General features: G+C 28.9%; 1 protein-coding gene across 3 annotated transcripts in view; it reads left to right on the forward strand.

Annotated features, from left to right (window-relative positions):
* The first annotated feature begins 760 nt into the window (after window positions 1-760).
* The window catches only part of LOC118197608 (protein kinase C and casein kinase substrate in neurons protein 1-like), a 43,215-nt gene continuing 22,787 nt past the window's right edge, over window positions 761-21,188 (forward strand). Inside the window, exons 1-5 of one of the 3 annotated variants that reach the window (XM_035369134.2) lie at window positions 761-1,060; window positions 16,092-16,318; window positions 17,682-17,881; window positions 18,419-18,556; window positions 20,015-20,241. In XM_035369134.2, coding sequence (XP_035225025.1) covers window positions 16,105-16,318; window positions 17,682-17,881; window positions 18,419-18,556; window positions 20,015-20,241 — 779 coding nt within the window. In that variant the 5' untranslated portion in view covers window positions 761-1,060; window positions 16,092-16,104. Of the gene's footprint in view, window positions 1,061-1,190; window positions 1,493-16,091; window positions 16,319-17,681; window positions 17,882-18,418; window positions 18,557-20,014; window positions 20,242-21,188 lie in introns of those variants that run through there. The other 2 variants (XM_035369133.2, XM_085822027.1) reach the window with 2 other exon arrangements.

The following is a 21,188-nucleotide window of genomic DNA, read 5'->3' on the forward strand; positions in this document are numbered from 1 at the left end:
CCCTTCTGTTATCGGGACCGGATTCAGAAATGTATGTATGCACTTGCGTATGGGTGTATGTGCGTACATGTGCACGTGTATACACACACACACATGCATACGTACGTACTTATATATATACACTCATGAACACATATATTCATACATGCATGTATATAAGTGCATACGTATGTATGTGGATGTACACACGCATACATAGACTATACATACGTACATTTCTGAATCTGGTCCAGTTAACAGAAGAGTATCTCATTAAATTTGCCATTATTTCATCCATTTCTTCACTGTTTATGGTTATTCAGTCTCTCATTGTTTAATATAGGTATATTATATTTTTTATCAATAAACGATGGCTGGGATATTTTTTAAATTTTCACCAATAGCCAGCCGAGACAATGAAAGTCACAGAATTTTACAAAAGTGTCATTTACCATGCTAACAGACAATAAAAATGTTAATAATTTATTATAAACATTACATGTTAAAACATTTTAATAGTATAAATCTATGAGTAAATTTAGGACTTTCTCCATCTTGTATAAGTACGAAACGACAGATTTAACGTACATGATACCCTGCTGCTTTTATAATAGTAGACATAAAATCGCATTAGATTGTAAGAGCTACATTAAACGACCTTGATGAAAAATAAAAAGAATAAAGAAGAAAAGAAACATAAAGTTGGGGATATTCAACAGCTACATTGTCTTGTTTTGTTTTGCAGTACTCTGAAGCTTCAATAGATGGCGTTAGTGAAAGTGATGGCGGCTGATAGAAGTTATGCATTTCCCGAATAGCTGCAGGTGTAATCGCGATTCCTCTGCTTTAAGGTGTACGTACGTCACGAAGTTTTTACATTCTTCAGCCTTGACACGTCATTCTGGTGCTTCTTTTCGCCCGCGGGAGAGAAAATTTTTCCTCGGTCGAGTACGTCCACAATCAGGGAGTTAATGGTTCTGTAGGGAGTCTTACACATTGCTTGATTTTGCTTTTTTCAGACGGAAAAATCTCAATGATGGCTGATTGGGCTACGTAAAGTTTACCGTGCGCCGAATTGAAGGTGAGTTTTAAATTTATTTCTAACGCCTACGCTGGTAATAGCACTTCTAGTTGGGAGGTTGTCAATGGAGCTATTATAGTAAACAATCTCTTTAAAAGTTGTGACGTAATGTTGGCATCGCCATTTTGAGTTAAAGAAATTTCTGTCTGCATATATTTATGACAGTTTATTATTGTGCACGAATTAGTGATTTTATCATCTTTCGTGATGTTACGAGAAAGATGTGTTTACATGTGAAGAAATACTTCATACTATATTTCCATGCTTCTAGCCATCGAATCACTTCAATACCTTGTTGACTAAATATTGTTTTAAATTCATAAATATGTGAAGAGAAAAAAATTGTTTAGATCTTTCGTGACGTTATTTCATGTTAAAACCAAATAGTCACCAGAAAGTATTTAAAAGTATGAGAGTATAGTAAGATTGTATGTGAGTTAAATTCTGTTTTATACAAAATTTTAATTTTTCAGCAGTAATAAATAAATGCATGCATTTGTTTTTGTTGTTTAATGACATTTTCATACCTAACACCATTCAGCCTTTTTCCCAATAATAATAATAATAAAACAGTCTTGTATATTATGAAAATGCATAGAAGTATTACTGTGTGTTTGAGAAAAAAATTTTAAGCTATATATTATGCAACAACAAGCCCTTTATGAAAAATGAAATTAGCAGTTATTTTTTAAACCCTATTTTATAGGAGCCTAACTTGCTAGTTATTCCTCTGTTAAAATTCAACCATTTTTGCTGTACTCTATCGATCTTAAAAAAAATTATCTTTTAAAATAAAAAAATGAAAATGGATTCTTCAAACTAAATATAAAATTATAGCTTGATTTCATGTACATAAATCATTATGTTTAAAAGTATGATCTACATTTGATTGTAAATAATTATGTAGGTGCAAATCGGAGTGCTTAATTTATATAAAAGGGCAAAATTGATATATAAAACTAGCTAAGTATCAGTTTTAAAAACATGTAAACTGCTTTAGCTTAAAGTTCGATGTAAAGGAATGGCTGGAAGCAGTTGGAAAGATTAAAATAATTTTTTTTTGGGGGGGGGGGGATAAATATCGGTTAATGTTCATATTTTGCTGAATGCTCTTTGGAGATAAAAGTAATCCTTAATATATGTATATATGCATTATGAAAAGAAAATATGTAATCAGTGCATTTAGTAATTTTCTTCATGCAGACATTTTAATAAAATGGAAACACAATTTATGGTAGAATTTCATTATTCTGAGTTGTAACAGTGATTCAAAAGCAATCTTTTTGGGAGAAGTATCAGAATTTTCTTTTCATTCCATATACAAGTAATACAGGATAGAACAACGGAAAATACATAATTTTATACTAAAACATTTTTACTTATGTTTTTATGAATGTCTTTAGCTCAGTTCAAATGCGCAACAAAACTGAAGTATCATGAAACTCTAGTTACTTTTAAATTTAGTAAATTCTAAGGAAAAAAAATATTCTAGTTTGTAAGTGGTTTTACAAACTGAAATTTTTATTGAATTTCTTCTTTTTAGGTCTGTAACAAAAATTATCTGTGTTCATGCAGGGCCCCTTTTCTTTCAGGTTACTGTATTTATTTTCGTGAATATTAGTTTTGTTGCGAATTTGACCTTGAGATCAAAATTTTTAAAATTCTTTCATCATAATTGATTTTGTTTAAACAAGCTATACAGAGGGTATTTACACATTTTTATATCAATTTCGATAAAGAATTTTTAAAAGCAAATTTTTTAGAGTAAAAGCTTATTAAATTTCTTCTTTCAATGTGGCATGTAAACAACCTGTGGATTGAAGGATATGTTTTTGCACTTTCTGAAGAGAAATATTCCTATTCTATTTTAAAATATTGGAATATGGATGGTGTTAAAATTTCTGATTGCAAATTAAGCAGCGTTGTTAATCGGAAAGGGGAAAACTGTTAATCAGTACTTCTAAATGGAATGAAGATTCCCGACAAATACCCCAAAAAGATACTTGCTAGTAGATAAAAAATATACTTTACGTTTTGATTGAAATCTATTGATAAAAAAAATCCATTGCAAAGTCTTTAAATACATTTGTAACAACAATAAATAATATAATAAGCTAAGAATTTCAACTTAAAAATGCTAAAAAACATAGTGTTTGCCAGCTTTTGCCATGCCATGTGGCTGAGTGCAGAACTGTTTGTACCCTGTATGAAGACTATTTAACAGGAGATTAAATACAAATACATTGGGATTCGTTTGTTTATTATCGAAAAGGGAGAGAAAAAAGTGTACAAACCTAGTTCTATCAACGCAAAGAAAGTTTCAGTAAGGTGTTTATATTGTCACAGGAACCTATAATAGTGGGAAATTAAAAATAAGAAGGGTGTAAAAAATTGTTAAATTCAACTAAACATGCTATCAAGAGGAAGTGCTACATCTACAAACCTAGTTCTATCAACGCAAAGAAAGTTTCAGTAAGGTGTTTATATTGTCACAGGAACCTATAATAGTAGGAAATTAAAAATAAGAAGGGTGTAAAAAATTGTTAAATTCAACTAAACATGCTATCAAGAGGAAGTGCTACATCTAATATTTATAGAGGAAATTTAATTTCTTTATCACAGTGACTTTCAGAGAGTGAAATTTCATCAAGACAAAGCAATGAGTATTGAAAAGTAACATCACATTCCTTGAAAAAATTATGACTGATACAGATATTACATATGTGCCTTTTTGATGTATTCCTGCAAGATCCTCTGTTTCACCTATGGATTATTGTGCCTTTGGTCTCTTGAAGAGAGCTCTTTCTAACCATAAAGCCATCATGATTGATGCACTGTGGGAAGTAGTGGAAAAGAAATGGAAATCAGTACCTCTGGAAACTTTATGAAAGGTCCTTCTATCATGGAAATCATAATGCAGACTCGCAATACAGAAAGAAGGCTATTTGACTGAACATTTAAAAGAATACTCTTTGCATTTTGAACATTAATTAAATGGTTCCGAAATCATTCTAAAAATGTCTTGTGGCGGACCACACAGAGATGAGAAAATTGTGTGTACGGTCCCCTTAAGTCATTGTTTCCAAGCGTTTACTACATGTCACGGTTCCTACATCACAGACGCAATAATTCTTTCCAGTTGACAGTGCAAGAGACATAACTTCACAACCAGTGTCAAGAGATTTTAATATCTGTCGGCAAAGCCTCTGAATTTCAGGAAGGTTGACGAACCAATGATTTTTATTTCTCCTCTGATATCATTCCAGATATGATGAATCAGAGGATATAAAATGCAACTGAAAAATTAAGGAGGCATGGCTAATTGAGTCTGAATATATTTTCCATCCAAACAACACATCAAAATGCTACTGAACTCTTGACTAGAGAGACCCTCATTATTAGGATATTCACGTCACGAGGACTATACTTGACTTCCAGAACTATTCTATGCTATCCATGAATTATATGTAAAGAGCTTCTTGTATTTATAATAAATATATCTGAGTTCAATAATGCAGTAACTATTATGCAACCTAAAAAATGTACGAATGATTATACGGAGTCAGATGCGCTACTTGCCGCCCATCTCCAACACAGTGTAAACGCTCTCTGTATTTAGTATGAAAGGTTAGCAGTTGATATTTTTCAGGAGTTGTATTTTATCTGTTACTGAGATTTTTAATTTTGGACGTAAGATTGATATGCAGTGTGTGCATTACGTAGCTGCAAGTCTCCTGGTCTTTCGATATATATCTCTCGAAACTTTTAATTTTTACTAAAGAAATCGTTTTTCAGCTATAAAATTAAATTATCCTAATGAAAGTTAAATTCTGCAAATTTCATTTCAGTACCCCTATTGATTCTCCGTGTAATTTTTCTTATAAAATTTTATTTGATCTGAATTGACTTAATCCATTGTAAGAATTTATGAAACATTATATGAAGGTTCAAACGAATGTTCAATTAGTAAATAATTGTACTTAATTTTGTTTTCATGTATATTTTTGTTTTAATTTGTATTTTGTTTAATTTTGTTATTGAACATTCCTAAGTTTATCCATGCAATAGTATGTGCGTAAATTATTAATTTTATTTTGTGTGTTCAAAAGTGCTTTTATAAATTAAAGCTTTCCATCCCTTCTCAAAATTTATAAAATGAAATTAGCCAAAGAGCGTAAAAATTAGATATAATAAAATTAGTAATAAATTTTACAGCAGAATCATATTATGAATAATTGAATGAACTGAATCCTGTTATAAAGTGAATTTAAATCAGTTTTGAGTTCTTTTAATAATGCTACCGTGTAGCATGAAAACATGGAAACTCCTGGTTTTTTTATAAGAGAACCTCCCAGTTTTTCATATATATCAAAATTGGCAGCTGTGCCATTTTTATGGAATTAATAGTATAATTTTTATTGGTGCCTAGAAGCATAATTTGAAATATAATGTCTTAGACTGTGGCTGATTGTTAAGTTATTAACATAGCCATAGCTAGGGTGTTCAACGCCCCGGGACAACTGAAGATTTTGCACCCTATTTTGTGTGCTAAGAATGGAAAACATTCATTGTAAAATTTCATTACATCAATTTGGTGCGCCCAGGAACAGATGTCCCCCCTTGCCGCACACTAGCTACACCACTGGTTATTAATCATAGATTTATAGCAGAGTGTATTTTATTTAATACATACCATTCCATTTTTAATTATTAAAAATGCATAAAAATATATACCCAATTTTATTGTTTAATCATATCTGCGAATTTTATATATGTACACATTGAACGTGAATTACGAATTAAAATATTAAAAAAATTCAGTGTTAGAAATGCTTAAAACACGATGTAAGAAGTTAATACAATTTAATACACATTTCTCTAACATTCAGGACGACTAATTTATATATTTGAGTTTTCTCTTTTGCTGCTTTAAATCCTGTTTTACCATTTTTGAAATTAGAATTAAAAGAAAAAAAATCATAAAAATTACATTACTTCCATGATGATAATTAACTTAATGATTGACTGACTTAACAGCTGTGATTTAACCAAGATTTGTGTTAAGAGGCATGTTTTTAAGTACTATTTTGATATTTTTTAAAAAAAGTACAGTTTTTCTTAATTTTTACCTGAAAGCCTGTACCTTAATTTACTTTTCAGCATAATTGCCACCAATATTAGGACACTTCACATATTATACAGCCAGCCTCTGAACACCATCCTCACAGAAATTTACCACCTGATTTTGTAGACTGAAATTATTTACGTGAAAACTTCACTTTGTTGGATGATGCTGAATACCTACCTTTATTCCATGGATGGCGGTTTTGATCCTGGTAAAACATGAGCTACCTGTGTTTTGTCTCCAATGACAATTTAGTTGAAAAACTTATCACCTTTATCACTGTACTAAAGCAGGAAAGTCAAAACCTGGCTACGTGATTGATTTTGTGCACCTCGGTCAGCAGTTTTGGTATCCAGTATAAGTGCAACATCTGATAATTTCAGCATCTTGCCACATTTTCATAAAGAACATGTCTTGAGACTTGGGGAAGCTTATCAATTAATGGCAAAATCATAAAGCACATTTTTTTCGCTAAAAAACAAATCACTATGTGAATTTTACAATTGCAGGATTTTCAATAGTCTGAGACATTTTAAGTACACATAAAAACACAGAAATGAAACTTAACTATTGGTGGTAGCTGTGTTGAAAATAGTTTAAGATAATCTTTCATATAAAAATAAAATTCTTGAAAGTTGCACTTTTTTTTAAATATTAAAATGGTATTTAATTTAAAAATATGGATATTCTTCTGTTATTGGAACCAGATTAAGAAATATATGTATGTATGTATATATATCTGTACATGTATAAACACATACATCCATATATGTATACATACACATATGTATTTCTGAATCCGGTCCCCCCATAACAGAAGAGTACCAAATCATGTCTCTTACAGCTTGAATGTACTGTTTATCTATATTTGTTATGTTTTTAAAGTATAAAAGGAAAGACTATCTAAGATAAATTAACTTGAGATATTTTAATGGTTTGACATGTGATGCATGAGCATATTCAGGATTCTTCTAAGGTCAGCACTTAACAATTAGCAAGATTTTTTACATTGCTGATGGGAAATTACAGACCTTCTTCTTTATAGTAAGATGAAGTGAAACCCCATTTTGTAAATTTCATGCGAAACGGGTTGAATCATTGAATTGAGTAAAAAGTGTGTTTCTCTATTGATACATGTAAAGTATATACATATACTTTACATGTATCAATGTAATATGTTTATGTAAAGTATATACATATACTTTACATGCACATTTTAGTATTGATGCAATAATGCATTCCTATAGTCTACTTGCAGCATGCCCAAAATAAAAAATTAAATAAAAGTTTATTAATGTAATTATTTGTCTTTGATCCCCCATCATTTGAAAATTTTCTGTTGATGCCAGATGCATATAAAAAATTATTTTGAGTGATTACAAAACATAGATGTATGTCATACAAGCCTGTATGGCACATAGTTAGTTGGTATGAAAGATTAAAAGGAAATCATACAGCAAGGATTATAAAATTGTCAAAATATTAATAAGTATACAGTGTACTCTTGCAGCAAGTCTAGTCTGGAGAGTGAAAGGCTGGGATTATTTTTATTCAGCTTTCGCTTATTTTTCATCAGATTTTTTCACTTACTTTTTAAAAATTTTATGTATTTATAAAAATCACCGCAAGAACGTTTAGAATTCATTTTCAGGTTAAAATATTTGTTCGTTATAGACATACATATTCAATCTCTTTCTAAAAATCAAGTGCCTGTGCATAGTTGAAAAAATCTTTTTGCTGGAGCTGATGAAACTGATTAAGTAAATGGACAGTCACTGTCATTTAAAAATCTTAGATGTAATTACTAATCCCTGACTATCCAGCCTAATCCCAAATATATGATGACTCGAGTTCTGGCTGATGGATAGGCTGAAAATATGAAGTTATACTTAAAAGTGCTTAGAATTACATATTTTTACTGTAAAACTGCTTCAAACATGCCTCAATGTATGCTTTTTTATTGTAGTGAATATGCAAGCTTTGAATTATCTTAGTTTTTTAAGAATCTCAAGGCAATATCTATTGTGGCAACAACATAATTACTTATAGTGCTTATTTATTTAAAATAAAATTTTATGTGTATAGAGTATGCCAGTTTTATTATCTTTATATTATTCCATTAAAATATTTTATAAATATTTAATATGCAAATGTTAGATGATTAGATAATTAATTAGATATAAATATGTAAATAGGTTTTAAGTCATGTAGAAGCAAAAAGTAAAAATATGTTCATGTATTTTCTATGTCATTCTAAGTGCAGCTGTATGTATATTGTATGTTTATGATACTGAATTTTATTAAAACAATGAGGACATTCAAGAAAATATTGCATATGGTCTTAGAATGAGCCTGTCATTTTTTTAACATCAAGGTAAAACTCTTCAAAATGCTTTTTATGTTAAAAAGGAAGCCACAGTTGTATTCACAAGTCATTATTTAAACCATTTATTGCTGTTAAAGAAATAAAGTTTTTTTCAAATCAAGTGACAAGATTTAATGTAAGGATCTAAGCCAGTATTTTTCTTTCAGTGGATATGAATATTTAAACAAATTCATTGCCATTAAATGTTTAAATATTGGAAAAGACTTAATGCATAATTTCCTTACATAGTCAACATATACATCAGAATTTTAATAGTTATGGTTTTCATTTCATCTTGTAGATGTATGTACATGTATCAGAGAGATTATGAAATATCAGCTACATTTGTCCTCTAATTGGTTTACAAAGCTGAAGCTTGTCAAGAGAGTGGAGAAGAATGTTAGTGCTGGTAATTGAGGGCTTTTTATGGAACAGTAGTGGTATTGTTGTCTAAAGAATGTCTTTAATATGGCTATTCAGGACAGGAAAGTGATGGGGGGTGAGGAAGGGAGGCAGCGTATGTTACTGAATTTATTAAAGGAAGTTTAATTTAATTTGGAATTTGAATGCATATATATGGGTGATAAAAATTAAAGAATCTCTCATATAGGTAATGATAGCTGGATGGTTGCAATAAAGAGACAATCATGTCTAAATGTCATGACTAACACTCTTCTTAATTCTTAGAAAAAAATTCATGAATGAAACATATACAGCTAAATTGGTACAAGACATTTTACCAGTATTCCATTATTATATACTTACATTTGTAAAATTAAGCATTACAACTTATGATAATAAGAAGTGATAAACACGATAACAAGACAGAGTTAAGTGTTAGAATTAAGATTACAATTTTGATACTAGATTAAGAATAGCAAAGTTACAATTCTTTATTTCTGTTGGTTAGTTAAAGGTTCTGATTTTAATAATTTTCATTATTTTTGTCTAAAAGATTTTAGTTTCGCTTTTGTTTAGTTCGCACATGCATCATTAGCATACTAATCTTACGACTAATTTCTTTTGAAATAATGTAAATACATCTTAAAGATTTATTATAAGCATATTATTATTTTGGAATAGAAGGGGTAAATAAACAAAAAGGAAATTAAAGAAGTTATTACAAATTAAAATTAGAGTATAAAGGAGGAAAATAAAGTCAAAATAAAATGCATAACTGGCTGTAAGACTAATTGCAGACAAGAAAAAAGTTTTATTTAATGTGCCTATATGGATAGTTGTCCATGCATATACAGAGAACAGTTTAAAATGTGCAAAAACCTGTTGCGATATAAAATCATAAATAAAGATTTAAATTTCCGTATTTAAGTTAAGGCGTTTAATAATGTGAGCTTTCCTTATCCAGAGCCTGTTTGCCAATGATAAAAATAGGATTTCACCAAAATAAATAAATAAATAAGTAAAATAAAATGTGTAAAAATACATAATAAAATACATGACAAACTGAAAAGTTTTTCATTGCAAAATACAAGACAAAATAAAAAGTTTATAATGCAATTACTAATGTGTGAATGTTGAAGAAATTATAAGGAACATGCTGACATGCATGTATGTGTACATGTTTGTGTATGTACATACACATACACAGACATACAGGTATTGTACACACAGTATTCTGTGTTTGTGAATGTTCCTGTGATACCTCTATGCATTTTTTGATATTACAAAACATAAATGTTTAAAAAAATCATATTTCAAGATGTATTTAATTGAGAGTTGACTATGTAACATGGGCATTTAAAAGTGTTTCTTTAACTTAATTATTTCAAGAATCTCTAAATAAGTTAAAGTAGTTAAAACTGTATTAAATATATGTACATTTTAAATGTTATTCTTCTATTAATTATGTATGTAAATATATTTTTATTGCATAATTTTGTATGTCATGCACACAAATATAAAATACTTATGCTATGTACAGTACAAAGTCCGTAATGCGGACTCGTCGGAACTTCGTCGATTCCGGTTTAGGGGTTTTTCCGGATTATACTTCATCAGTTTAAATCTGGTAAGATGGCATGCAGAAATAATACAATTAAAAATATGAAACCATAATTTATGAAATAAAAGGCAATCATGATCTAAAGAGTATCAAAATTTACAGAAAAAAAAAGCTTAATATTTATTTGTTTACTTTAGTAAACATTTCTATCAATGTAAGTTGTTTATGTTGCTTGGTTTTTTGTGCTAATACTTTCTCTTTAATTCTATATACAGACAAAATTTCTTGTTGAGTTACAAAGTTCCACTGTTCAGATCCTGTAATTGCTGTGTCGAGAATACCGACTAACTTGTCAATCGAAATTAAACGCATTACGCACATGCGTAAGTTTATGGCTTTGAGGTCTGGATTATAGATCATTCCGGATAATGGATGTCTGGATTAGAAACTTTGTACTGTATAATGTGAAATATGTATGGAAAGAATTCAATTCTGTCTAATATCGTCAATTAATGCAAAAATTAAGTTCTGCTTTGATATCTATGACATTATGCATATAAGTGTAAAATATTTAAAATTCAAATTATTTGAAATATCTTGAATAAACGTCTTTTTGGGATTAAGAAATAAAATATCTAGTCTTTTAATTTTTTGTTTCATTTTTAGGCTGTTAAAACTTTAATCAAACATGTGGCTTGGCTAATTGCCGTCACCTTTTTCTTTAAGGAAGCGATCTTTCAATTGATATTATACCTATACATTTTGTACTTAATTAAAATAAGCAGAGTAGCATAAAATATAATACGTTCTTAATAACTTGTATCTTTATTTCACAATTTAATGATATACCTGTTCAGTATAATTTGTAATGTACTGAGTATTTTATGTACTAACCAACACCTAATTATACACTCCAACAATACTACTTGTAACAGTTTCAAAGGTTGCTGTAGTGCTTACTAGGGAACAGACATAAACTTTGCCATGAGCTTCTGGGGTTGTTGCAGGGTTTGCAGGAGTGTAGAGTTGTGTGTAGTATATTTGGCGCTGTATTGCAGGGTATTGGCTTTCAATAGTTTTTAAACAGTATTCCATTTGTGTGATAAGACATCCTATACCATGTATGTTCTATCTGGTTATAGAATAATACAGTCAAAAGTCGTTAATCCGGACTCGTAGGGACTTCGGCGATTCCGGATTATCAATTTTTCCGGATTATAGATCATCAGTTTAAATCTGGTAAGATGGCATGCAGAAATTATAAAATTAAAAATATGAAACCGTAATTTATGAAATAAAGAACAATTATGATCTAAAGGGTATTAAAATTTACAAAAAAAGCTTAATATTTATTTGTTTACTTTACTAATTATAATGACGAGGAATTTGATTTAAATCATATCAAAGACGGAGTACATCGAGATGAAATACTACATTTAGTAAGGAATTATAAGCCAAATAAAATAAAAACATCTGCCCTGAAGATAAGGATAGTGCTGACAGATCAACTTCCAATTCATAGCGTGCCGCCGCAGAGCAGCGTGAAATTGATAAACAGATTTCGGAATGGTTAGATAAACAAAGGATATACCTTTATCCATTTTTTGCAGCAATTCCACTTTTTGCTTAATGGACTTCGAAACATACTTTCGCTTTGTAGATACTTTACATATTAGTAAATATATATCGGAAATTCTATTTGACATAATCGAAAGTTCAAGCTTACTTTTATAAAATTGCTCTAACAGTCTGCAAAAAATAATAAGCCAGATCCAATTCGAAGATTAAGGAACAACGCAATCTACAACATTAACTGAAATAGATAATTTTAGCTTATACCGTCCGTTATACATTAAACGTGCATGCGTAAATGCATTATGCGCATAAACGTCCATCCGCCAATGCGACACATGCGCAGAAAGTTTGTAACTTTGAGGTCCGGATTATGGGTGTCCGAATTAACAACTTTTGACTGTAATAATAATCATTATCCCTTTCATAGCAGCAAGTTTCTGTATTTTTAATATTTTTTATTAAATTTTCTCAGTATTTATTCTTACATTTGATGCTTGTTTTTTCTTATAAAATTTGATATATACTATCTAAAATAAAATGTTTTGACCAGTAAAGCATGAAAAATCTTTAATAAGCTTAACAGTCAGAGAGAAAGCTGTACAATTTCATTTTTTTGTATGTATGATAAGTAAAATACTAAAGTTTAAGGCAAATTTAATAAATTTTAATTACTAAATTTTGAAACTTTATCAAAGTATCGAGTCATAAGTGTATGAACAAAATCTAAAAATTATGAAAAATCTCGTAACGTTTCTTTTTATTTTGAGAAATCAGAAATTGCATTCAGACCAGCTGTGGCATTTTTAGTGCACTAGGTGATCAGTACAATTAGTATCTTGTATAAACTAATATAATAAAGCAAAATATACCTTTATTTACTAAATACTAAAGGTTTCAAACAGCTTTTTCATTGAAAGAACAGCTTAGCTAGTACTCAATGAAAATTGGTGTCTTACCGTGCAAGTGTTACAGGTTTGGCCCTGAAATTTCAAAGTTGTCGAAATTGTAACGAATAAGCAGTGTTTCCTTTATTTTAATTCTAAAATGACCCTTTGATTCCTTTTCTTTCAGTATACATTCAACCTGAAATCAGATAGATCAGGAGCTGGCAGAAATTTTGGTGTATAATGAATTGAATAACTATCCTTGTATATGGAATTTTACATCCCTTTGAGGGTTAAGCCTATGTTGTCTGTGCTAGGAGAGATCATGATTTCATTTATATAATTTTAAATTCTATTTGAGCTGGAATTAACTGTGAAATGAATAGTGTAATCAGATCTTTTTTAATATGGTAATAATTGTAGACATTTCAGATGGTAAAGCTGTTTTTCCTAACTTTAACTTTTGCGTAAATTATTGGAGTGCAGTGTTAGCATACATAATTCTGAGCTTATAGTTAGTAAAAACTTAAATGATGTTGTCAGACTGGCTGTATGCATATTCTTTATGCTTGTATATACAGTACAAAGTCTGAAATCCGGACTCATCGGGACTTCAGTGATTCTGGATTTGGAATTTTTCCGGATATTAGATCATCAGTTTAAATCTAGTAAGATGGCATGTAGAAAATATAAAATTAAAAATATGAAATCGCAATTTATGAAATATTAAAAGCATTTATGATCTAAAGGGTATCAAAATTTGCAAAAAAAGCTTAATATTTATTTTTTTACCTTGTTAAATATTTCTTTCAATGTAAGTTGTTTAAGTTGCTTCGTTTTTTGTGCTAAAACTTTCTCTTTAATTCTGTAGACAGACATAATCTCTGTCTACAGAACTGTCTTTTAGTTACTTTATTGAAGTCCTGTAACTGCTGTTTCAAGAGTTCCGACTAACTTGTCAATTGAAATTTTCTCGTTTTCAGTAACTTCTCTCTCACTTTTCTTCACTATTGGTAGCGGTATTTTCTGGATTTAGAACCATACTAAAGGTTTAGCCATTCATTGATTGATGATTGAGAAGCATTGTCATCACGATGAAAATCTTCTTTTATATTGCCACATTTCTTTACAAAATCCGCTAATTGGAAAATTTCACCTTTGTTTTGCGATATCCAAAAACCTTTAAAATTAGCGGCTATCATCATCAAATTTAGCTATCCTTCAATATACATATTTGGCTATGCATTATGAGTTTGGCGACTAACGACAAGATGTTCCATTAAATTTTATCTTGCTTCTATTGCACACTGACACAGTTAAGCCTGAATTGTACTAATTGTTTATTATACTTATGTTTATTTTTTGCACATGCTTATTGAGGGCCGGCACTTAGGTATCTTACCGCCTGATGCAGTCTCTGTGAGTCCTAAATTCTGCGACTTGCTTCGGCCATACGAACCCTGGCGCTGGTTCTGGGTTTACGTGAATCAGTTATTCTTAATTCAAATAGACCTAAATGTAATCTTTGGGTTTATGATTATCATCAACATAATCTATTTTTAGCAAAAAAAAGATGCAAAGAAAATTTTGGTAAATTTTAAGATGTGTGCCAAGCAGATATGCAGCAGCTGAGCCAAATTACTGATTATACAAATTTATGCTAAAATGATTGTTTCATCACTAACAAAATGTTTGATTTAGTGTCGAAGGGAAATTAAGAATCGGGACTCTCCAGATATTTTATTATGCGCGGAGAGGGGAATTAAATGTGCATGCATAAAGCCTACCAGAGAAACGTTGGTGGTGGTTTTGAGTTCCGGATAATGGACGTCCGGATTTCGGACTTTGTACTGTATTTATATTTAGTATAAGAAAGTAACAATAAACAGTGCTGTGGGATCAAAGTTATATTAAAATGATAAAATTATTAAAAGTTTTATTATTAGAATATGCTAATACCAAAACAGAGCAAATATTTTATCAACTTACAGCAGTAGAAAATATCAGAATAATTTAATAGACACCTTTGTATGTTAGAAAAAGTGTTTTCTTTATATATTTCTTTCTTGTCATACATCTTAAGTATTTTGAGGCTATTGGTATAATAATTTGCTGTCATAATAAACATGTAAATAAATTCTTAATTTGATTTTAAAAATTTGTTAAAATGATTTCAATAAAATACGAGTATTATTCCATTGAATAAATAAGTTGGTGTAAGATTTTAAAGCTATACTGATAAAAATACCCAGTGCCACTGCTAATGTGTGAATATTAGTTAAATTTAACTTTGTATTAATGAGATCCTTATTTAATGTATATTTTTTAATGGATGCCTGAAAGTGTTTAATGGAATGGCTTTGTTTGATTTTCTAAAAAGAGGTGGTTTTTTTTTTTTTTTTTTTTTTTCTTTTTTTTTTCTATTTTACATAGTCAATTATTAACTAAATAAAAAAATATGTATATATTTTTTTAGTTCCTAATTGGTAAAAAAAATATTAAATTTGTTTAAAAAGGATGAACATATATGTTTGTATAGGCTTAAAAATGTGTTAAGATGCAAAATAGTGGAAATTGTACGTATATAATTTTTAGTAGCATTCATTAAAATTCATAACTTTAAAAAGTATGCTATTGACCATTTTCATTGATATATTAAACTATGAAAATGTTCTATATATGTATTAAACTATTTAAAACAAGCTAATTTGATATGCTGAATCTGATTAGATATTTTACTGAAAAAAAACAACAATGAAAAATCTGATTCAATGAAATTTCTTTTTAAAATATTCCTTGTATTATTTAGCTTAGCTTTGGGATGACTCACATTGAGGTTTACCTATAGTTTTCTTATTTGTCAAACATCAGTATTCTAATTTTCACCATTGGAAATTAATCTTTATGCTATTACACGAATTCCTTTTCTTTAACTTGACTATCTAATATATGGAGTTAGCAGTATAACTATTTCCATAAAAATTATGGGATGCTGCAGGAAGATTTTGATTATTGTTGTCATGTTTTGTAGATTTTTCATTAACTTATTGATGTAAGACATAAATGAGTATTGTTATATTATTTTGATTAATTGTGAATAATGAAAATTTAATTTTCAGTTGAGTCTTCATTATGTCTCATCATAGTGATGATGGAATGCTTATTGCTGGAAGTGATAGTTTCTGGGAGCCTGGCAATTATAAGAAGACCACCAAGCGTATTGAAGATGGTTTTCGTTTATCAAATGATATGATAACATTAATTCAAGAGAGATGTGAAATAGAAAAAGTATTTGCTAAAAGTTTGAGAAATTGGTCAAAAAAATGGAATGAATTGATTGAAAAGGGTAATGAAATATTTTTTAAAAACTTTTCATCTATTATTTATACTTTAATTCATCAGAATTATACATATCACTTCTGAAGATCAAATAAATGTATTTTTTAGTACTTTTCTGTTATTGGGACCAGATTCAGAAGTCTATATATGTATGTATACATAATATGTACATATACATACATACATACATTTATGAATACATTTTTTTCTGTTATCATGAATTTTAATACATTCATGATAACAGAAAAGTACCATCTTTTTTTTTTTTATCTGCAGAGAGGAATATAATCCTTTAAATGTAATATTTTGTTCATAGAGGTGCTAAGATGGTAAATATAGCAACGTCTTCTCAGTTTTACAGAGACTGTTATTGTATGTTTAAGTTTAAAGAATCAGTAAGATAATTTTATTGACAGGTAATGATTTAGCAAGGGTCATTCTGATTTTAAATTATTAAAGATAAAAATTAAGGATGTTGGGAGCTTTTCAAACTAATGCAGTTTTGTGTTTGTACTGCTAGTTATGCAATTACTTTGCAATCAGTAACTTAAAGGGGCTTCAATTTTAAGTTATCAGCTGCTGAAATTTGGAATATCTTTTAGTGCATCATAACCTGTTACTGGTACAACAAGTTGAAAAAGGGGAGAATTTAATATTTCTTGCTCTAGATAGTCAATTTTGAAATTCAGCTTCTGTTTCTCGTCTCAAAGGCAGGATATAGAATGCCCATTCTTTTGTATTTAAATATGATCATAAACACTTAATTGATTTTTTTTTTAATGTTCATTCCATCATTAACCAAATGGATAAGACTGCTGAATGGTGGTAGTTCAGTGTGCATTCAGATCCTGCTGAAAATGTTAGCTGCATAGATGTATTCATGGTTTTCTGATATATAACATAAATACAAGCCAATTTCCATCAGAAAATTTTCCATTGAGACATCCCTTCTTTGCAGATGAACCTCATTTCTGTATTCACATAAATGAGCAAATGATCATCCAAGCCCAAAGATTGAAGCTGAGTTACTAAACAGCAATAACTGAAGTAGCAGTAGGATAAGATAGAGATGAATGTAGGAGTAATGATTACAGAATTTTAAAGTTTGAGAACTGAATAGTCAAGTACTAAAAAAAGATAATTGAGGGATTTTAAAAAATTTGTCTTGTTACATTCCTGTCTGGTTTTCAGATTTCATGCCAATATCTGCTAAAGGAAATGTTATTATTATAACATATAATTAGTCTAAATTATATTTTATATTTATTTAATTTAGAACTTTTGTAAACCTAGTAAAAGACTGTGTAATATTGATGTAAGCTGTTTTCATGTTTGCATGCAATTATGTTAAAAAATATTTTTATCAACAGGCCCTGAGTATGGTACAACAGAAGCTGCATGGAAAGCAGCTTTAGTAGAAGCTGACCGCCGATGTGATATGCATATAAGAGTTAAGGAACATTTGATTAATGATGTTGTCAATCAAATTAAGCTGTGGCAGAAAGATAATTATCATAAATCTATGATGACTCTCAAGGAAAGGAAAGAAATGGATGATGCATTCAAAAAAGTAATTCTAATCTAACAATGTTGATTAGTTAATTTTTGTGCATAAGATGTAAAAATGTCTTTTTATTCACATGTAAATATGCTGGTTTATGTGCAATTGTATAAAACCATATATAATAAGAATATTATAATACAAAGAATATTATAATGTGATATGCAGGTTGTATGAACAAATGCAGGTAAATTTACTCAATAAATTATATGCAATGAGATGCTATCAAATGTTAAACAGAATAACAGTAATGCTCAATAGGAAATGTCTCAATATTTCATCTAGTTTATTTATGTTCAACTGGAGGAAAATAACAAACACATTACTTATTATTATTTTATTTTAGTATATTTTACTCAAATCTTATTTGTTTGAAAATTACCTTATTGTTAATTTTAGCCTTATGTTTTCACATTTAATTATGTATGTGCTTTTAAATGTATATTTAAAATATTAAGGGAGTCATAATATTTTAAAACTGCTTTTTTCTATTATTTTAGTACCTATACATAAAAATTATTATTATTATTATTATTTTTTTTTTAGGCTCAAAAACCATGGGCTAAACTATTGCAAAAAGTTAATAAATGCAAGTCTGAATATCATACAGCTTGCAAAAATGAACGATCAGCTATAAATCAAGAAAGGAATGCATCAAGTGATACATCTCTTTCTCCTGATCAGGTATGTCTTTAATTTGAAATAAAGGATAAGTATAAAATAAAGGAAATGAGTAAATAGTAAAGCATGACTGCTTTTTCAGTTTACTTTTAATATTGGTTTTTGTTCCCCTATTCAGTTAAAATTATTTCTGGAATTTTGACATTCCAATGAGATATTCAAGATGTTTGTCATCTATTCTCTAATATAATGTGTATGGAGAGTCAGAAATTAATGTTGTGATTACATAATTTTCTCTACTTACCACAAGTTTTACATGTGTATATAAATTTAGTCTTCAATAGCAGCTAAAAAATTTAATGCTTTCTTTTGAAACATTAAGATTATTTTTAGTATTCACAAACATGCATTTTGCTGATTTGGCCAGCATTGTTATTTTCGGAAAATGAGAATTATTTTAAATAAGTCTTTTAGCAGTTATTTTGGCCTATTATATAATTTATTGTAAAATTGGGTGTGTAATTAATCTAGAGATTTTGTTTTCAATTTCCTACTTCAGTGCAATAAATGTGCTTTTTCTTTGAAGTTTTTTAGGTCTGAAATCACTTTGGGGAGTATTCTTGATTCTTTGAGAATGTTTTTTTTTTTATTTATTTTTGTTGTTATTTTTTTATTTTTTTAAATAATTTTAATTCAAATTTTTCTGTGTAGAAATTTTTTAGTTCTCTCACATAGTCAAGAATAGTGAAACACATTTTAAGAGTCCCCTAATTATTCAAGTTAAAGTTTTGAGATAATTACCCTCTCACAAGTCTGTCTCATACATTAGACTATGATTAATTAAATTTCTTTTTGTTATAGACATAAAAAATATCGTCTGTTTGTTTTTTAATTTAAAAAAAAATATTGGAAAATTCAATTTTATGGTGCTTAAACTTAATTTCTACTTTTTTTTATTATGCTTTAACCAGTTAAAATAGTCCTTTACTCTCATGTTTTTCACTTTCCTGGATAGTATAATAATTATATTTTGAAAAACTAGTCAATCTGAGCCACGTAAGTGCTGGATTTTTGACTTTGAAAGCCCTTAATTTTACTCTATTGATTTTTTGTTAAAATTATATATATATACACATTTATTAAAATTATTTATTAGTTCACGCTTTAAGACCCATGGAAATGCACTTGATCGAAGACTGTTGCTGTGGGTACTAATACAAATTGTTTGTCTACTGAAAATGTTTTCTTTGTTTTGATTTCTCTTATGAATTTATCTTAGATATTCTTATTCTTAGATATTGTTAATTGTGTGCAAAATAGTTTTTGCAGCATTCAAATTATTTTTAACCTAAAATTAATTTCAGATAAAAAAATTATGTATTATGTGTATATATATATATATAGAGAGAGAGAGAGAAATAAATATTATTTCTAACATTTGCTGCTGGTTGTTTGATTTTATTATAACTTGGAGCTTTTCATAAAGCATCAATTTGTTTTAACATAGTGTTACTTTTTAAGGTTAAAAAGTTACAAGATCGTGTTTCCAAATGCAAAGATGAGGTTCAAAAAACAAAAGAACGATATGAACAAGCTCTTCGGGAAATAAATGATTACAATGCGAAGTATATGGAAGATATGACTGTCGTTTTTGATAAATGCCAAGAATTTGAAGAAAAAAGGCTGAATTTTTTTAAAGAGATGCTTTTTGGTATATGCACCTGCCTTAATATATCAACAGATCCAGAGTATGTATTTTTTAACAATGTATTTTTCTTATATTTTATTTTAGTATTGTGAATAAAACATTGTTATGCATTTTATTTTAACAGTTGATTGGAGAAGTATATCTTTTCATAAATAAAGTTATAACAGAAGCAGCATTATTGTAATATTTCATTATAACTTTGTGTTTTGTATCTTTGAGATTGCATCATAATAAAAAAATTTAAATGTTTGTCTGAAACTATATTTATGAAACACAACTGCATTTTGGTTATGTCAGCCTCATTTAGATGATCAGTCAGGTAAACTTGTTGAAGAATTACTTCATTTGATTAATAATTCATAAACTTTTTTCTTTCAATTTCGTAATATACCATGTACATTGTCTATGAAGTAATGGGAAACTAGTCCATAAGTGAAAACAGTGTTTTCAATTAGAATTTTTAGCTGAAATGTTGTTGAATATATATTCCTTATATTTGTAATGATGTGAAAAAAGCCCTTCAACAGCACATATTGTCATTCATTTTAAGCATCTAAAGCTATTTTTAAAAGTAAAGCCAAATCCAATTATAATAAATAATATTGTTTTAAAGAGATAGTTTTGTGAGGATTTTGAAACCTTTATATATTTAAAATGTTAACATTGGTTACATTTATATTATCTTGTCAATCACTGACAGAAATTTCGACAAGGTTCACTAGTCATTACTGTGAAATTCTGGTCATCCATAATTAGCGCTAAATCATGCTGCTTGGATGGTTGATGGGATAATGCATAAATACCCCACATTGTTTTGCAATGTTGGGGATGAGACAGATAATATTGAATTGTGAGACCTTTGGTATTAATTACTGAGATTGATTTCTCTGACACAGTTCACAGGCCTTTCAAGATCATCTTTCGATGTCATCATTAGATGATATTAATATGCAAGTACAGTTTCTTTTAATTATGCTTTATTTGTTT

This window comes from Stegodyphus dumicola, chromosome 8, assembly GCF_044657685.1.
Source record: "Stegodyphus dumicola isolate Sdum_Otavi_A_Nest chromosome 8, ASM4465768v1".
Classification (NCBI taxonomy): domain Eukaryota; kingdom Metazoa; phylum Arthropoda; class Arachnida; order Araneae; family Eresidae; genus Stegodyphus; species Stegodyphus dumicola.